The sequence below is a fragment of the Nymphalis io genome, chromosome 10, assembly GCF_905147045.1.
Source record: "Nymphalis io chromosome 10, ilAglIoxx1.1, whole genome shotgun sequence".
In the NCBI taxonomy this organism is placed as follows: domain Eukaryota; kingdom Metazoa; phylum Arthropoda; class Insecta; order Lepidoptera; family Nymphalidae; genus Nymphalis; species Nymphalis io.
In genome coordinates, this window is record NC_065897.1 from 302,208 (window position 1) to 323,369 (window position 21,162).

The 21,162-nt window shown below is 36.4% G+C and overlaps 1 protein-coding gene across 3 annotated transcripts in view; it reads left to right on the plus strand.

Moving 5' to 3' along the window:
- LOC126771247 (ATP-binding cassette subfamily G member 4) overlaps positions 1 to 20,047 on the plus strand; it is a 34,983-nt gene extending 14,936 nt beyond the window's left edge. For 2 of the 3 annotated variants that reach the window (XM_050491027.1, XM_050491026.1), the window contains 11 exons: positions 778 to 895; positions 10,078 to 10,267; positions 10,873 to 11,197; positions 12,223 to 12,364; positions 12,943 to 13,205; positions 15,394 to 15,548; positions 16,320 to 16,488; positions 17,480 to 17,580; positions 18,080 to 18,235; positions 18,310 to 18,495; positions 18,638 to 20,047. In XM_050491027.1, the coding sequence (XP_050346984.1) occupies positions 778 to 895; positions 10,078 to 10,267; positions 10,873 to 11,197; positions 12,223 to 12,364; positions 12,943 to 13,205; positions 15,394 to 15,548; positions 16,320 to 16,488; positions 17,480 to 17,580; positions 18,080 to 18,235; positions 18,310 to 18,495; positions 18,638 to 18,796 (1,964 nt within the window). In that variant the 3' untranslated portion in view covers positions 18,797 to 20,047. The remainder of the gene's footprint in view (positions 1 to 777; positions 896 to 10,077; positions 10,268 to 10,872; positions 11,198 to 12,222; positions 12,365 to 12,942; positions 13,206 to 15,393; positions 15,549 to 16,319; positions 16,489 to 17,479; positions 17,581 to 18,079; positions 18,236 to 18,309; positions 18,496 to 18,637) is intronic. The other variant, XM_050491028.1, reaches the window with a different exon arrangement.
- Positions 20,048 to 21,162: the final 1,115 nt, after the last annotated feature.

Here is a 21,162-nt window from a genome sequence, read left to right on the forward strand (position 1 = left end):
GGCTAATATTAAATCTTGATGTGTATCATGTAAATTAGAAATGATTTAGCTATCTTTATCTGTTTACGAATGACCTTTGATTATATAATGATAACGTTCGCTTGTATTGATAAAAAGCGTCATATATTTACTGATATATTTTTAGTTTGATTTTAAATTTCATAATATTGATTTGAATGACCCATATGTTTTCATCTAAAGTTTTTTAACAGGACTAGTAACATTGAGATGATGACATAGTACATAGTAAATAAGATAAAAGGAATGTAATGTGATGTAAAATTTGTCGTTGAGCAGCGTTATATTGGGTAGGTGAGGCCTTTGGCTAAATGTTTTGTAGCCTCAAGTGCAGCTGTTACTTGTACGCCTGAACGTCGGTAGTATCGGATTTGCAGTCCCATCGGATTTTGACAGTGTGAACATTTGTTGATGAACACACTTATGCACTGTAATAATTATGGTCTGCGGTGGTGGTTTTCGTACATTTACAATTAATTATTATATTATAGTAAAGGTGGAAACATTTTACGGTTAAATAAGCTCATCTCAAGAACTCCAAATCCTATTTGAATAATTCTCTATTCGTTATATTATGTATAGTGAGATACTTAAGGAATCTCAAACTTTAGAAGGTCTAAAGTTTGAGATTCCTTAAGTATACAAGGTTGATAAGATGACAAGGTTGTCATCCGTATAAAACATAAGTTTTTTAATTTTAAGGATTACATTTTTTGTATTAAAAAACCAATGTATAGAACTGATTCTTTTTCTTTTCAGATGTTAAGACAATTCTTAAATCGGTTTCGGGGAGGCTGCGCTCCGGCGAGCTGACGGCTATAATGGGCCCGTCAGGCGCCGGAAAGTCGACTCTTCTAAACATACTCACCGGATACAAGTAAGTGACTGAAGAATTATTCGACTTATTATAATAATAATAATTATTATAATTATTATATGAGACTTATATATTTCCGAAATCGGTTTTCAAATATCATGTTAAAAGTATAAACTGCACGCAATTTTAAGTGCATTTTATAATATTGTTAATTAAAAACAAGAACTCGTTTATATATGACATTTAACGTAACCTTGTACTGAGCTGCCGAATGCCACGAAGGTACCGACCATATGTAGGAGTATGACTATATATGTGTGTACATATACTGAAAACATCGTACTTATTGTACATAAGTTTTTCTTTCATTTAGATATGTATTTATATAATAATAAAATTTATTAAATAAGAATAAATATGGAGATGACTCACAATAATATAACGATTGTCAAATATCAAAATAAACTCAATATAATGCTCGTTGCGTAATAATTACAAATTAATAATTATCTGGCATCGCAATTTAATGAGCCGAGATGGCCAAGTGACACACGAATCTTAACTGAAGACGGTTCCCAACCCGCGCGAGCACCATTCAATTTGTGCACCATCATGCATGATATGTGTTTGTAATACATTTCGTGCTCGGCGTTGAAGGAACGCATGAGATAGCATGCACGTGTTGAACGAAATTGCTTCCACATATGTATTCACCCGCTCGCTGACTGCCTCGTTGGTCTAGTGGCTAGGTAAGGCCGCCGATCTCGAGGTCCTAAGTTCAAACCCCAAGTCGGCCCGATAAAAAGTTAGTGAGTTTGTCTATCAAAGGTTCTCAGTAGCAGCCCGGAATCTGGAAGTTGAAAGTGTGTACACGCCCGTGCCTCGGAAAGTGCTTAAAGCCGTTGGTCTTGCGCCCGAACTCCTTTCGGTCCTGTCGGTTTGCTGTCCCATCGGATTATGAGAGTGAGGAATAGAGACCTGCACCTGTGTTTGCGCACATACTCGTGCACTATAATATGTCCCGCACAGTTGAATAATCTCCCTTGAGATTGGCCGCTCGCTTATTCACCCGCTCGCTTCAAAGCTCTAATATATTGTATTCTATATATTGTTGTATGTAATGCAATATCTGTTAAGTAGTAAGTACACCGTTGTGCTCCATGGAACGTTGCGATAACTGTACTTACTATTTTCACTTCGTCGTTATGTTGACATGCTTCTGTCATACTTTCTCTTCGTATCGCAAAAATAGCCTAAAATATTGCAGCGTTTCGAGCGTGTCTTAGTAGCATTATAATAGTAAAAACACCTTAAGTAACGAATTCGGCCGGCAAAGCGAAGTGTCGCAAATTAAATCTTAATTCATCGGGCTATTGTTGTAATCTTATATTTTAAATGTAAACATTTAAAAAGGATAAAAAAGTAGATGTACTAACTTTTTCCATATTGAAACCCCATTTTTAGACGAACCGGTAAATGTGCGACCTGATAGTATGTGATGACTAACGCCCATGGATATCTTAAGATCACCAATGTGCCACCAACCATGGACCCTAAAGTTATGTCCAATGTGTTGGTTATTACATATGCATACTCTCCTTTAAAACAATTTAAACGTGGCCCAGACGGGCTCGCACTGAACTCTAAAACCGAGTACATTCTACAATTTTTTTTTATAATTGAAAATATATACGTATAGCTTAGTGCTAGCCCAACCACAAGAGTAAGGATTGAGGGTATCATTGGTCGAGATCTTAAATTATCTATGATATTCATTATGGATTTGAGAAAAGGCGTTTTGAATGTCGGCGAAGTTGTTATCGGAAATTTGGAGGTAAAATAATAGTGGATATAAGTAGTTAAGTGAAACAGTGTTATATTATAAATAAAGATATATTAATAAGGAACATTATACATAATATTAGCAAATACAGCTATTAGCAAATCGCATGAAACAAGGTTTATTTTACCTACACCTTCGATTGGAATAGGCTATACATGTGTGGAATAATTACTAATATATATAATACTTTACGCAATTATATTTATCATTTAAAGGTTCCTGGTCTTCGCAAAAGAAATATAATTCTAGAATATACACTTTTATGTACATAACTAATTATAATGGTTCACTGCAGCGCTGGTATGAAGGCACGCAAGGAAAAATGGTTTGGTAATAAAAAAATCAAGTGTATAATAAATAGTCACCAGTCACTTAAATTACATGTTTCCTTCGCTAGTATCGTATTACGCAAATCGTCTCAGCCGAGCCTGGACCGCGCAATCTCAGCAAACATCGCTCACCACAATTTAGCGACGGAAACACTTGGAAACGTACCTATGTACATATGTCACAAGAGTAGTTCTACTTGGCATTATAATGAAAGAGTTACTAGTAGATACCATATACCTAAAGTATATTATGTTATATCTCACATACGTTTATTCATACGAAAATCAATACACTTTAGTTTAACCAATCAGAAAGGTTTGTAAATGTTTAAGTGTATTATAATTTATACTGTCCTTTGTATAATTTGTTTCAAGTGTAATAAAATTTGTACAAACTTGTCGATATGAGAAAATTTATTTTATTTTCAACTAGTAAACGCACGGCATGTGTTGCAATGACTTTAAAAATATCGGATACGATTTGCGTGCCACCCCTTCTACGTTGATTGTACCAAAAACAATTGTGCAAAGTTTCAATTCAATCGGATGGAAGCAAGGAACGCATGCAACACAAACAAAGCAATGTATATAACGTAATATAGATGATATTTAGCGAAATCTTTACACACGTGTTATAGGAAAAAAACCATACAATATGTTTATTATTGTTAATTCTATAGATTTGTATAACAAGAAATCGTTTTGGGAGATTTCCGTGGCTAGGTGTAACGTCATCAAAATCATATAATTGTTAACAACAACTGAGAACAAACTTCGTTTTTGTAACACGTTAAGGAGACAAGGTGACTTACAAGAACAACGCGAAGGCCGTAACTGATATCTTAAGAAATTATTCAATTTAAATATTTACTTTTAATTTTGCAATATTTAATGTTACGTTTTCATACAAATGTTGTAATCGTAATTAATTTGCTTATAATGTTAATTAAGAAAAAATACTCTCATATTGAATTATCATTATTATACGTCATTCGTGAAAACAAATTCAATTAAAAATCAAAATGCGATAAAACGAGAACCACGTGAATCTGCGTAGATTACATATAACTCAAAATAATAAAATGCCATAATTCTAGTATAGCTAGCAAGTCGTTACGGGATCATCATCCAAGTTGTTTGCAACCGGATCCTTGTTATCAATTAGTTACAATTAGGTCACGCGGTCAATTGGAAGTTATACGCAATGTAATAGACGCCTCGATGCTATCAAGGTATTTATTTTATCATCATACGGCTCTTCTCTCTGTCGGCCGTTCGCTTCTCGTTTCATTTTTCTTTCTTCTGAATCCTGTAATTAATATAATTATGTTTTCATCCATGTACTCCGCCAGCCTACTTGTGCGTCAAGTTTCGATACGTTCTGTTGTTTAGTCGATGTATTTCTGATGTTAACGTTTAGTTATGTTCCTATTGTTGTTCATCTATGCAACGATATCCTTCCTTTGTCTCGGTATTGTTCACGTGTTTCTGTATCAAATGATGTTTATTTCTCTTTACATTGATATTATACCATGAGCTGAACTCTAGAAGATTTATTACGCACTCCTTATAGTTTTTACTGGTGGTAGGGCTTTGTGCAAGCTCGTCTGGGTAGGTACCACCTACTCATCAGATATTCTACCGCAAAACAGCAGTACTTGATATTGTTGTGTTCCCGTTTGAAGGGTGAGTGAGCTAGTGTAATTACAGGCACTAGGGACATAAAATCTTAGTTCCCAAGGTTGGTGGCGCATTGGTGATGTAAGCGATGGTAAACATTTCTCACAATGCCAATGTCTAAGCGCTTTGGACAACTTACCATCAGGTGGCCCATATGCTCGTTCGCCTTCCTATTCTATAAAAAAATAGCAATTTTTAGACTATATATAATAGCTACAACGATATAAGATGGAGTATATTCTATTGGAATAGGCAAACCTTCGATTGACATATACCATGCGATTTGCTGATAACTCTACAAACAAATTCGATGATTTCAACGTAAAATTTGTTTATTTGTGTTTACTCCTGTGGTTGGAATAGGCCATATAAACTAATTGCGGATACATATTTATGATGAAAGGTTGTATTCTTCAGTAAATTTAAATTCCTTATATAATAAATAATATTCTGACTTCATATCTACCTTTAATATCGTATAAAAATCTATACCCCCAAGTTGTATTTAGTTTGTATTTGTCATACGGGACCTTCATTACAAATTCTCCATTGTTTGTAATTGAATTGTTGGCGACATATTGATTTTGAGATTTTAAAATTGACGTTCGAATTTTATTATCAAACCGAGGGCTTGTCCGAAAACATTTTTGATATTTATTGATGGGTGTATTTTGAACACATTTTAAATATTATAATGTATATTTTTGGCTAATATGATGTCTACGTATTTGATTTAGAAGCTGTATAGACAATCGAACTCAAAAATGTAGTTAAATGTACATTTGTAAACAAATTCGTTAAAGGCTATAAGATATTCTCTTTAACGGCTCTTTAAACACAGGTGCATTCTCTATTTCATCAGTCTGATAATCCGACAGGGCGGCAATTCGAAACGACGACGTTCATGCGCAGAGCTAACGGCTTTACGTGATTATAAACACTGCTAACTTACAAACACCGAGCTGCCAGTCAATAAGTTTTTATTGGCTGGCTCTAGACTATACGAGCTATTATCAACAAGAAAACACAAATAATTAAATTGCGTCGATGTATAAATAATATGAATGAGAATGGAAATCCTTAGCAATAAATGTTCAATACAAGTTTCGTGATCGTGTAGCTTCTCTTGAATTTCATTGGATTTGATTTCAGTCTATTTTTACTTTGTAATCATATGTTTTACTTATCCAATTTTTATACCGAGAATTATTTTTGTTAATTGCCATATATGTATTATACAAGTTTTTTCGTTTTTTTATTTAAAGAGTTTTTCTATTTATAGGAACCGGAAATTCCGGATCAGACAATTAAATCTGTTGGTGTTTTTGTCTATAAACTCTTAGTGGCGGCCCGAGGCTTAGAAGTTGGCGCTGTCTGACACTTCCGTGCTTTAGAAAGCACGTGAAGCCATTGGTTTAGCTCTTCTCGAGTATCTTACTTGTCGTCAGAACTTACTTAAGTGTATATATTGATTCAGAATTTTATTCACTCTTCTGAATTATAAACCTTACTTTTTCCTGATTATAAAATAATCTGTGATAGTTAGAGGCGAGCACGTCATTATTTTTGTACAATCACAGATATCATCTAAAGTTGTAATATAAATTTGCAGTAGTTAGTCTCAATGACTGAACATTTACAATACGCTTCTAGTTACTACGACGGAATTACATTTTTTCGATTACATGTTCATTTTGTATAGAATGTATTTAATAATATAGAACATTTTACCGCGTTGGAAACTAAAGCGTAATGACGCTTGATTACTGCGTTAAATTAATTCCATACAGTTTTAGTAAGGAAGCAGGAATAGAGATTATCCTAGTGAACTATAATATGCCCCGAAGAAATCGGTCCGTAAACATAATCACTTTATCATCACACAAAAACCAAACTATTTACTTTTTGAAAACAATTGCCGCTACCATTTTATTATAACAATGATTTCTCATAATCTTGTGTGTCATTGTACGAACTATAAATAACTAAGAACTCGCTGAAAAATTACGACAAAATTTGATAAGAAAAGGCACATCAAATCTTTGTATTTTTTTTTTAAATAAATAAAGATAAATAAAAATACTAGGCAACATGTTGAGTACATGTTATTATTTGGATTATTGTGAAAAAGGATAATTAATATTCGTTGTTTTTTCATTACGTGCTGGCTATTTATACAAGATTTGAAAAAAGAACAATTCTTATTTTTTTTATTTCCGAGTTTTTCAGCGATGAGTTATCTTGATTAAAGTATATCGCAAACAGTGCGCTGGCCTATGCTTTTTTCAAAAAAAAAAATGTTAAGCTAATCATAAGAGTTTAATTTAACATCACTTGATAAAAGTGATGAAGTAAAATGTGGGAACTTAGATATCTACAATCAAGTGACTTAAATACTGCGACTTAGCGTCTCTTATAAGCAATGTTATATGATCCCGGCTGACTTTGTTGTGTACGAGACTTACACAAAGTCGCAATAGGGAACACCGGCTGAGTATCTTTTAAGGGTCGCCCCCGCCCGGTGATGCTGACGAGGCAATTTGGACCAGCAACAACAGGTCAATTCGAAAGAAAAGAGTGAAGGCAATAACTAAGCTCCGGAAAACTTGACGGTGACTTCTTACCGAAATCATATGATTTGAAACTAAGAAGGATACGGGAATACTGATTGTCATCGAGTAGCTTCCAATTCTGCTCGCTCACATTGAAACTAGATAGACGATAATACGTGGAGAAGAGAACTCTTCGCTGCCATATATCACTTTATTGTTAAGCCAACTAATGGAAGAATATTTTAAGCAATTCTTTAATAAACTTGAATGCTGTTTTATAAGGTAATACGTACATTTTCGAGTTTCTCTAAATGTTCATGATATCACAAAAAAATAATAGTAATTTATATACAGTATATTAATCTCAACTATTATTTACTTATTTCGGGTTCAGTTGTATATGAGACTATACTTATTCCTAAGTGTTTTCTCAGTTGGAAATAATCCGTAAAATAGGTATTAAATCTGCATTCGAATTTATACAAGTGGCATGTTTGCGAACTATTGTTTAATTTTTAAAACCGTTCCGACCAAAAATATAGTTATGGTGGCGAATATCAATGATTTAGCAAAAACAACTTTGTCAAAGGCCTCGTTGGCTACACTGATTGCCTTGATTGTAAGTTTACTTTATGACATTGTTCGAGAGGAATTCATTAATGATAGCAATTTAAATGTCTCATTTTCTGACGAGTTTCCTTATCCATGTCGTTAAGGAAATTAAGTTAGTTATTATTATTGAAATGTACAAAAAAGATATTCTTCGGAATAATAACCTTTTGTCAACTGGACAATAAACTCAAAAGAGACAGTTATCTATACTCATATTATAAATACAAAAGTAAGTCTGTCTATTTGCTGTCTGTCTGATTGATTGTCTCGCTTTTGTGGCTAAACCACCAAACCTATTTGTACACCGAGAATAGCGTAGCAAGAGATAAAAATATTCTCGCCGACTTAAGGTAAATTATTAATTAAATGATATAATGGAACTGAAATAAAAGTAAGGTACTTAAAGAAATACGTTTTGCATTGCATTGCAACGACTTTGACGAGTGCAACGTTTCTTATTGTAACGTTTCTAAATTAAAAGAAAACACGTATAAACTCATGCGCATACATATATTTTTAATGATTCGACGATAGTCTACGTCTAAACCTCCAGAATTCCAGTCATTCGATTGCAATTGTGTAACAAACATCAAAACACACACATTTGTAATTTCAGTAAGATAAATGAAGTAGAATATAAAATCGGCTTGTTCGTCGATAATTCTAATTACGAAATGTACTATTGTAGTATATTATTACTCGCGCTGTAGCAATTCCTGCTAATCACCGACAAGTTGATATTGTGAACGTGATAATTTGATTTCGCAATCTCGGATACGATTACACGTGCGAAGCAAAAGGATTCGTGTGCCCATTTACGTACACATCATGTATATTTAACGTATATTATAATTTGATGTGTTTTATTTCAAGACGTAAATGGGCCTTTCTGTTAGTGAGTGGACAATTCCACAACTGAACATTGTAAGACGCACGAATCATTCCTTGTATTGTATTGTTATGGCATTCTTAATATTTAACCTTCGATTTAGTTGGCTCACTTACCTTTCAAACTGGAACACAGCAGCAAAGATGGAGCTACTGAAGGTACCAATATATCTGTATATCTATATAGGTATACTACTATATCTTGGTTTGGAGAAAAACGGGGGTTTACGGGGTGCCTAGCAATGTGAAAGTCGCAGGTTCGATTCGAAGCTCTTGGAAATTTTAATGACACGAATTGGAGGGGCAAATAGGAATATCAGTAATTTCCAATGACATCAGGCCAAGCTTTTATTACTATTAGTTTTTTTATTAAAAATACATTTCACTGAAAATTTATGTAATTTTTATTTGAACCTCAGGACATAGCCACTAGACTAACGAGGCTGCTTTAGTTATACGAGTAAATATTGGTAACATTGTGTTCGTTATCATTAACATATAGCTGTAAGACGTGCGTTCTGTGAAATAATAGGGGATAAAACCCTCGACGGATAGCCCAGTGCATCAAGCAGTATCTTAATTTAAGATCGAATAATTGAAATTATTTTAATAATTTAACTCGTGCTCGGCGGTGATGGAAAACTAATTCTGTGTCCAACCCACAGAGGAGTAGCGAGGTGGGAAATGACTAGCGCAACTCACTATAATATAATATTTAAGATATTTTATTTTCTACATTTTTTTTTAATTGATTGTTGTGATGACAAAATTATTGTCTCAAGACTTATGAATATGCAATTATTTATACATACACAGCACTTATTGTATTTTCCGCTGGCCTTGGCCGCTGTGATTTCAACTCGGCCTTGTGTCAAATCGTTGTCATAAATCAGTTTTATTTTTTTTATAAAATAATTGCTAAAACTTAATGATGGTTGAAATAAAACTTCCTAGTATATTTTTATATGATACTACAAAAATCAAACGATGATAAATTATAATCGGCATTTTGATAGAGGGTCTAGATACATCTGGTGGCCTTATACTGCCTCGAACTTGTAACATCTGTTTATTAGAAAATTTTGCGAATTATTTGTTGAAAAAAATTTAAATATTTATTTTATCACAAATATTCTTCAAATGATAATTTCTAATTTAGGAAAAAAAAAGGCTAAATTATAGTTAGAAAAAAGTATGAAAAAAAGTACCACAAGAACTAGTAAAAACTATTCTTTTTTGTATGCAAACCCTTTATGGGGTTATGGGAAAAGTATTTTTCATTTTATTACATTTACATAAACTACGTTTATTTATAATTAATAAACGTGTTTGTTACAGGACATCAGGGATGGAAGGCAGTATCACAGTGAATGGCATGGAACGCAACCTATCAAGTTTTCGGAAGCTCTCGTGCTACATCATGCAAGACAACCAGCTGCACGGTAACCTGACAGTCGAAGAGGCTATGGCGGTGGCTACGGCTTTGAAACTGCCCAGTGCCACCACAAGAGAGGATAAAGAAGAAGTGGTGAGTACATTGTTTAAATTTATACATTTATCATATACATTCTAGTACCAAGATGTGCAAGATAATGGGCCTAGTGTGAAGCTATCACCTCAGCTCACAAGGTTTATAGAAATTACTCTTAGCTTACAGCTTTGTTTTGATTAATGTTACCTAAAATTTCTCTTGAGTAATCAGACCGACTAACTCATCCAACCGGAATACGTCAATACAAAGTATTCATGTTTGTCGGTGCGACTGACGACGAGTGGGGTACACGAGAATGAACGCGAACCGTGCACGATTGTATGGTAGCTCTGTTAAGTAGTTTTGACAAAATCATTTAATTATTATTCAGAAACGAAGATATGTAAATCAAATTAAGAGGCCAATATACTTAATCATAATATTTCTGGTGAGGTCATATGTGATAGCGGTAGATTAACATTAAACGCAAGTTTTACTATCGTAAAGTTTGCAAAAAATAATGTTAATATTTATGAACTAAATTAACTTGCACTGTTTGTAAACATAACTGTTCAGCAACTACTGCGCCCAAATAAATATTTAGTTTAACTTACATTCTATCTGCTACTCAAAAAGTTAGTAATGCATTAATATATTTTCAGATTCAAGAGATATTGGAAACGCTCGGTTTATCGGAACATCACAAGACAATGACATCGAATCTATCAGGAGGCCAGAAGAAGCGACTCTCCATCGCTCTGGAGTTGGTCAACAATCCCCCAATCATGTTCTTCGACGAACCGACTTCTGGCCTCGATAGTTCTTCCTGCTTCCAATGTATATCCTTGCTGAAAACTCTTGCCAGAGGCGGAAGGACGATCATCTGCACCATTCACCAGCCCTCCGCTAGATTGTTTGAGATGTTTGACCATTTGTACACTTTAGCGGACGGGCAGTGCGTATACCAAGGCAGTACAGGAAGGCTGGGTGAGAAACAAACAAATTAACATTTATTTCTTCTCACTAAAACAATACCTCGTGAAATTTATCATGAGGTATTGCTTTACTGAAGTGTGTGACCTGTATTACTGATCACCAGGTTCTCACTCCACGCAATGAGGCGTGACAAAAAACAACGTCAACGTACAAAGGTCATCAGTTATATAGTTAATGAATGTGCGTGTTACTTATCTTGAGATGATAAATACATACGTTAAAATGTTATTAATTGTAATAAATTAATTCGCATTAACAGGAAATCTATGCTCGCAGAAAAAAAATCCTCTAAAGTTTATAAAATGAATGTCCACTAAGTTTGCGATAATACGGCCAGTAAAAAATATTGGCGGAATGAAAAGTGTTAAGTTTAATTTTATCGTAACTTTGTTTGGAAGCACAACGTAACACAAGTTTCGGGAACTGGTTAAAACTAGTAAATATTATTTATAAAGGCCTTTAGTAAGACCTTGCCGATTTAAACGTTGCATATAAATTATACGTACTCTTTTATACTACATTTTTCTTAGATTAATATATTATATTTTATCAACTTGTTCTTCATATCGAGAAAAATTATAATGAATGTTGTTAAGCGGGTGATTAGTTAAACTTTGTCGTGTCTTCTTCTTTCGAATGTCAAATTAATGATGAGAGAAAGAGATAAACCAGTATTTAACTAATAAGTCGCTGAGCAACGTTAATAAGCGAGGCCCTATTTCCTTACTGATAGCGTGGATTATGATAGCATATATTTTTTTGTAAAGTAAAATCTGTGCTAAAGATAAAATCTGATTTGTCGATTTATCGTAATCGTAATCTCAACAGTTCTAAACAAAAAGTAATTAATAATAGTATAAGTCACTTTTATGACCATTAAATACTCGGCAACATTTATATAAAAGTTTCAAGGACGCTCATGTAACGAGTGAAATGTAAGCACCGCTGATAAAAGGTCGCCCCCCCCCCTCCTGATGTTTAATGGGGCGGGAGACGTAACGTGCGTCGTGTTCCAGTGGAGTGGCTGGGCAGCCTGAGCCTGCAGTGCCCGTCCTACCACAACCCGGCGTCCTTCGTCATCGAGGTGTCGTGCGGCGAGTACGGCGACCACACCGGCAAGCTCGTGCGCGCCATCGACAACGGCAAGCACGACATCCGGTGAGCCAGCTCGTCCGCCATTTTCAAAATCATTATCGAATGCCTAGCTCTGAATCTATTTGTAACCGAAGTTCACCTGAATTGCTACGACGCTATTGACGGCAGTGACGTCATCTATAAACTATGCATATATTCGATGGTTTCAATGTGTATTTAATACAACAAAGTATTACATATACACAATACATTTTATAAATAAAAATGCAGAATTTGCCGTTCACGTTATATTTTAATTTTATTATATTTATATGATACTAAATGACTGCGTTTTCATCAGAAACAGCATTGATAAAATTATATTTTTATACTGTAAATTGATGATGATCATTGTCTAATTTATTATTGTATTATCACAATAAGGTTCAATAGTAATAGGATCTGATTACTCTAAGAGCTGGCGCAACAAAATGTACCAACTACTCCTCAAGTCGTCAATGCGTCGCCAACCATTGGAGATGTTATTTCCCCGTGCCTCACACTACACTGGCTCTCTCTTATCGGAATACTACGGCAGTAGTTAATATTTATCGGTAGAGTTGGTCATTACTTGTATAATATATATTCATTACATGTTACAGAACGGGATTGCCTCTTCCGAAAATGGTGGAATACAACAACAAGAAGGACATGGAGAATTCGCTGAAGAACGACTGGAACAAGAACGACGCGTCGCAAGTTCAGGACAAGATGGACGTGAACGGAGCCAACGGAGCCAACGGAGCCAACGGAGCCAACGGAGCCAACGGAGCCAACGGGGCCAACGGGGCCAACGGGGCCAACGGGGCCAACCTGCACAACGGGCTCATACAGTTCGCCGCCAACGAGATAGCCAAGGGCAAAGGTGAGGCCAAGTGCAGATAATCGAAGCATTACACACTTTACTGATTTATTGTCTTAAATAACACTCCCGTAACCGAGGATTACGGGTTTAAACCCAGATGAGCACCACTGAGTGTTCGTGTGCTAAGAATTCGTCTCGTGTTCGGCGATGAAGGAGAATTTGCCACATTTTCATTTATACGTGTTTTCCAACAAACAAACCCGTTTCTTAATGCGGGAACGCAGTAAATGTAATAGCTATGTTATAATCGGGCTAGCTATCCTTATTGAAGACTGCGTGTTCATCACAGCAACAATTTTTTTAATTGTATTAGGTAGGTAGAATGCCAAGTAGACCACCTGATGGAGTGGTCACCACAGCCCACTGATATTATATAAAATAATAAGTATTCCTTATGGCTTAATCAGATACATTATTTATATGATGCTTGGTGGTGAGGAAAAAATCATTTCGTTATGAGGAAAGAAGGTCTTAGGTGAGGTGCCAGGTACAACAATCGAGTTACGATCAAACTCTGAACAAGCCAGTTATTGATGTATTTGTATTCATTTCAATATATACATACATTGGAATGAATAGAATATTTAGACTAAACTTTTGTCTGAGATTCCTTATCACAAACATGGCTTTTGTTTTTAGTCCATTTTGGCTCTTATTATTATTCTACAAATAAGGAATACTTTTTCGCGAAGCGGCCGATAGCGAGGTCAGAGTAATAGATAAGCCCCCAGTGAGCAGCCTTCAAACGATGTTTGTATACACATGTATAAGTATAATGTTTGTTAAAGTGAAATTATTATGTATGTAGCTGTCTGGACATTGAAAATTACGTTTCTTTCAAAAGGAACGGAAAGGTCACGCCAAATACTTTACGTATAGAAATGTTGCATATTAAATCGACCATGCCTTTTTCTCATCGTTTCCAAAGAACTTTTATTTCCTTGACTATTACATGATTATGTGGTAACATTCGCGTGGCGATACTTCTTAGTTAGAAAATAATCAACAAGAATTATCAAAAAAAAACAACAGTAACAGCCAATACAGCCAATGTTAATGCCCCACTGCTGAGCTGAAGCTCCTCTAATGAAGAGAGGAGAAGGACTTTGGGTTGGACAACACTGATAACATATCATTGTGCACAGTTTCATTAAACTCAAACAGTGATTCTCATTTTGCATGACATAAACTTTGCACCATTACCTTTACAAGAAAATACAAAATGTTTCTTATAATTAATTAAAAGTTTTAATTCGGATTAATTGTCAGCGCACTGTCATGAAAGCAACACATCAACAAAATAATTCGCAAGAATGGTCGGAGTTAGGCCGGCCTTAAAGTCAGAGCACAAATAAACGGCATAACGGCAAGCGAATAACGATAATAAAAAAATATATTAAACCGAAACTTTTTAAGTGTAACAGGTTTTTGTACCTTGGTAAAGTTAATTATTCCTAAACGACGGCAAGATATTTGTTTGATGCTTTAAACGTTAGTAAGTGAATAACCTTGCATTGTTTTATTTAGTAATTGAACATTGAACTTACATGACAAATGTTTATCTGATGTTCGAGGAAGGTTTATGATTCTTTTGTATATATTTTCTTAAATAATTCTAACTGGTGACGCCTTAAAAAAACATTAAGATATTCCTTTTTTCCAAAATTAAACGGTCTGTGGACGATACAATACCTAAGACTTTTCTAGTTGGTTGGTGGCTTTGTGTACATGCTTTGAAGTAAGTTATAGATAAGCGTACGGGCAAACGGCCTTCCAGGTGTGAAGTGGTCATCACCACATAGACATTGGCGCCTTTATAAATATTAACTATTCCTTACCTAGCCAATGCGCCACCAAACTTCGGAAATATGACGTTATGTCGCTTGTGCCTGTAGTTACACTTGCTCACTCACCCTTCAAACCGGAACACGACAATTCTATCGTTGTTCGGTGATAGAATATCTGACGAGTCGATGGTACTCATCCAGACAGGTTTACACGAAGCCCTGCCGTCAAGTAATTAGTGTATTAGCCGGATCGACCGTTATGCAAATTTACTGGACTATGCGCTCCCGTCAGCGTGTTTTTCAAAAATTTTCAAAAATCACAATTGCCTGCAAATAGCTCGAGATGACGAATCTTATCGCAACTAACGAACGATTTCATAACGGCGAGTGTTCCGCACCAGGGGAGCCGCTGGTGGTGCAGCTGGACGCGGAGAAGGCCGACAACGCGGAGGTGGCGCTGCTGGGCTCGGCGTCCCCGCGCCGCTACGCCACGTCCGAGCTCACGCAGTTCTGGGTCGTGCTCAAGCGGACGCTGCTGTTCAGCCGCCGCGACTGGGTAAGCGAGGCAGCTGCCGAGCTTCGATGTCCCGTCCCAACCGACCGACGAAAGATTGTTTGGTTTATTTAGCGAAAATTCGCACTAGTAGCACGGAATATAGAAATCGGAATCTCGTATGTATTCCCGTACCTCAGTTAGCGAGTCGAGCTGGCGGTGTGTTCGGTTTCAGTTGAAGCCTGGTGCGACCCCGTTACAGTTTCACTACTACAGACTCAGTTATCTCGTCGCGGTCGGTGGCAGCGCCACCGCGAACTCGACCATCGGCACGTGGCGGCGCGTGCGCACGACTACGAGAGGCGTTCGCGGCACGCACGGCACTGTGTGCCATTTTCGTTTAGTTATTGTTGCATTTGTATTTTAATATTACCGTAGTTCGATGCCCGCTGATTTGAAAAAACCGATTACTTTGAATGAACCCTAAGTAATATGTCATATGTTTTGATAACTTATGTGTTTATAACTTGACCGACTGACACGGTCGGAACGAGCGGCGAACAAAATGCCTTATCAATGATCATTCTCTGTCAGATAACCTTCGAACATAAAAAACAGTAATAGCACACATGCACAATATAATGTACATTTAATGGAAATATATATATACATACATACAAATATATGACTAATGCTACACTTCAATTAATCAGTTCAAGAGATTATCTAGATGAACGTTATCACCTGTTAATATTTGTGTGTCGAATCACATCAGTTGATGTAATAATGTAATGATATAACACAAGATATATAAGACCCCCCCCCCCCCCCTAGACGCTCATGTACCTACGACTGTTCGCGCACATCCTGGTGGGCTTCCTGATCGGCGCGCTGTACTACGACATCGGTGACGACGGCTCCAAGGTGCTCTCCAACCTCGGCTTCCTGTTCTTCAACATGCTGTTCCTCATGTACACCTCCATGACCATCACGATCCTCAGCTGTGAGTGCACTTTACACGCATTGTATGCCTTGAGTTCGCTCGCTGTATTAACGCGAGGAAGCTAGCTTTTATTACTTAATAGGAAAGCACTTTCACCATTAGTCGTATGAAGTAACTGTATGCCCAACGCACTAAATATAAGAACAAAAACGTTAGAGGTAATATTTATTTGATAAATATTAGTTAGTGAACAGTCTGTACATAAAATAAACTTTATAGATAATAATTATAGAAAGTTACCTGTAAAACATATTAAGTATGTCTATAAAACTAGTTTATGGATATATAAATATTTACATTTTTAAATTTAATTTATTCAATATCAACTTTTACACCATAAATATAACTTATTAATGGTTATTATTATTAAAATACAACTATTATTTATGAGTATAGTATAATGCACTTAATTATGAAAAAAGTTAGTGAACTCAACTTCCTTAGTCCTAATACATAATTTTTGGTAAGTGCCTGGATGGTCAAGTGGCTTAATGAAAGGCCGCATACCCAGAGGTCCTGGGTTCAATTCCCAAATCGGGCCAATGAAAAGTTATTGGGTTTTTCTGTCAGAAAATTTTCAGTAGCAGCCCGGAGTCTGGAAGTTGGAAATGTGTACACTCTCGTGCCTCGGAAAGCACGTAAAGCCGTTAGTCCTACGCCTGAACTCTTTCCAGTCGTGTCGGATTACCGTCCCATTGGATTATAAGAGTTAGAGAATAGAGAGTGCACCTGTGTTTGCGTACACACTTGTGCACTATAATATCTCCTGCGCAGTTGGCTAATCTCTCTTGAGCTAGGTCGCCGTGGCCGAAATTAGTCTGGAGGACATTATTATCATTATTACATAATGTTTGGCCCCTGCGCATACTACACCTTAGTATTATATATAGATAAAGTAAGAAAACAATTTGGTTATTACTGAGAAATACTTTTTGAGTTACAATTAGTTATAATGAATAAACTATGAATAATATGTATTTAAATATTCCAGTTCCACTCGAGATGCCGGTGTTGATAAAGGAGCATTTCAATCGCTGGTACTCGCTGCGCTCCTACTACCTCGCCATCACCGTCTCCGACATACCATTCCAGGTGAGGCGACACCTCGCTACGGGGTCGCCCGGTAATACATTGTAGTGAAGTGACTGCCTGTGAGCGTCCCACGCTGAGCTAAGGCTTTACTCTTTTTGAGGAAAAGGCTCGGAGCTTCCACCACACTGCTCAAATGCAGATTGGTGGATTAACAGGCTAGTCGTGGGACATTTAAGAACTGATTTATTTATCCCGCTCACTTTTGGTGTTAGTTACAATGCCATCTAGTATATCAAATTCAATTTATCTTAGCTAATGCCTCTCATTCTATTTATATTTTACATTCCTATCAAAAGGTTATTTAAACTTGATAAAGTATTAATGCTTAATATAAGATTAATCAATAATAAAATTGAAGTTCTGATGAGTTCCTTCTATAGAGACATCGGTGAGTGTCAACACTTATGGTTATTGTAAATCTCCCATTAAAGTGCGATATACTACTCGGAGTCCAACTCCACGAACCGTCTACCCCACATAACGGCGCCCGTTGTTCCAGGCGATCTTCTGCATCATCTACGTGGTGATAGTGTACCTGCTGACGTCCCAGCCGCTGGAGTGGTTCCGCTTCTCCATGTTCCTGTCGTCGTGCCTGCTGATCGCCTTCGTAGCGCAGAGCGTGGGGCTGGTGGTGGGCGCCGCCATGAACGTGCAGGTGCGCCACTCTCGCCAACCTCCCCCCCACCGTGTGCCACCGCCCCCCCCACTGACCGGCCTGTCGTGCCACAGAACGGCGTGTTCCTGGCGCCGGTGATGTCGGTGCCGTTCCTGCTGTTCAGCGGGTTCTTCGTGTCGTTCGACGCCATCCCGGTGTACCTGCGCTGGATCACGTACGTGTCGTACATCCGCTACGGGTTCGAGGGCACGGCGCTCGCCACGTACGCCTACAACCGCACCAAGCTGCAGTGCCACCAGGTACGCCCCGCCTCCCCCCACTTTGTAATGAATATTATAGAAACGAAAAAAAACTAGCTTTTTCATTTTAGCGTAGTAAATCTCTTTATAATTAATTTTTAAATAGATTACATGTGTTTAACTTTTACTACACAATTTTCAGGTGTACTGTCACTTCAAAAACCCCGAGACGACGTTGGAAGAATTGGACATGATAAACGCGGACTTCACACTGGACATAGCGGCTCTGTGCCTCATATTCCTCATCCTGCGTATATCCGCCTTCCTGTTCCTGCGCTGGAAGCTAAGGTCCACGAGATAGGTCTCTCGAGCCGCAGCTGTTCCGTTAGAGCTTAGTCGTAAACAAAAGTCCGAGGTGGAGGTTCCGTGTCGCGGGGACCGTCTGAGCGAGGAACCTGGCTCATGTGATAATAGGTGGCTTTCGAATAAGATAATACGTATTTTGTTATGATAGTAATATTTAAATAAAGCTTAAATTGTACGTAATTTTAAACGTTGGAACATGACAATTATTTATGACGCAAGCTGTGTACGAAGTGCCTTCGATGTTGTATTTGTAGGCATTGTTACTCACTTGATAGTGGCGTTAAAGTGATTGAATACCTATCTGGCGCGAAAGATTTGTCGAACGGTCGCTTTTGACGGTGAACGACGTCGTTTGCACGACACAGATAAACAAGAACAAAAGACTTAATTAAATTTGATATTTTTGTTAATTTTGCAAAGTAAAGATATTCTTCTTAACCAAATTTTATTGAGTATCTAATTTTAATAATTTATATTTTTTTATGCAATTTGGTCCGGGCTGGCCTGCTATATGTACATTTATATTTTTTCAACGACGCCTCAAAATATATTTTGGACTTCAACTGTAACGAACGAGTTTGACGAAATGCCAAGATACGGCGGACGGGCGATCAGAAACAAAAGCGACACGACTGGGATGTGTCAGTATAAGATATATTTGAATAAAATATTATAACGCTTGATGAAATTTTCGATTATTGCTCATTTAGTATCTTGCCTCTGCGATGTGCCTTTTAATTTTTGCCTAAATCTGTGCAAAACGATAGTCAAATTGAACATAAATAATATACGAGAAACGTAATTCACAAACCACGATATAAAAGTGATATTTTTTACTGGGATATAGTATGTATAATTATTGTAACGTTAATTAGGTTTTTGTTTTGTAAATAGAAAATAAATACATAATTTAAGGCTTTATTCTATTTTTCTTGGCTCAAAAATACGAATAAACAATATTCAAAATAAAAACTATATAAAAATAATGATATTACTGGCGTGAAGCGTACTCTATATTGTTCTTTAAACCTTTGTGCTAAAGTTCATTTTTGAATACAACTCGATTCTTTGACTACCGCGTTGCACGTGATGTGTACGTAAAGACTTAACTAGGGATCGGTTATAATGTATTTGTAGTTAGTTATATTATCGCATAGAGAAATTATGGTCCAATAAATATTACGGTTAGTTAATGGTTTTAGAGTGTATGATGTTTCTATATTTTTTATTAAATGGTTTAATATAATTGTTGTTTCAATCATTTTTCATCATCATCATCATATTCAGCCCACATTAATCCACTGCTGACATAGGCCGCCCCACAGGCGCGCCAATTCTCCCGGTCCTGTGCTGGTCGCCGCCATTTTCCTAAAATCGTCTGACCATCGAGCCGGTGGTTTGCCCACTGGCCTTTTTGCTTCTCTACGCCACTACTCCGTGACGACTATTCATTTTTACTACATACAATTTAAATTGTTGCTTGACCCTCATCGAAGCCCATTTGGAAGCGACCAGCTGCAGTTACTGGAGTTATTCTTACTGCAAGCTGTCGTGTCCTTGGTAGAGTAAGTACTGTTGCTACTGTAGACATCTGGATTTTTTTATTTATATATATTTTTAATAGATTGTCGGTCATCACTGATTTGATAGTTTCTGTCGCCGATTCTTCTCAGGTCTGAAGCGTTTATTTCCGTATCGCCGATAAATTTATGACAATCTATAAATAAGAGTAATATAGAAGATATTTAGTAAAGATTTTTGATTTAATTTTTTATTGACAAAAGCTTTTTAGTAAAACTCATTAGGTACATATATACAACTGTATGGATTGAGGTTGAGCGAACGAATCAGTAAAAAAATGCATTTAATTACAACTACTAAATGAAATTTTATGATTGTAAGAAATACGCTATAAAAATATTTTTCATTAAAATAAAATAATTTAGGAGCTTGAATAGTATATAATTGAATAATATGTAATAATTTGTGGTTTTTAAATTAAATAACAAAAAAGTTCCTAAAATGATCATTGCTCCACCAGAAATTAACAAAACAGACCAGGTGTTCAGGTGTGGTGTACAGATAATTCCTGGGGGTAAATAAAACAACGCGACAAGATATCAAATATTTTAAGACTCACACTATTCATTCCTTATTGAAGTCTTATATAAGTAAGAAAAAGTTTTACAATAAAATTACTGGAACACTTTTGCAATTAAATTAAAGCAAAACTTATTCAGGTTACATTTGTTAACTAATCCGTAACCGTAACAGCCTGTTAATAGTCCACTGCTGGGGTAAAGGCCTCCTTTCCCTTTTTGAGGAGAAGGTTTGGAGCTTATTCCACCACGCTGCTCTAGT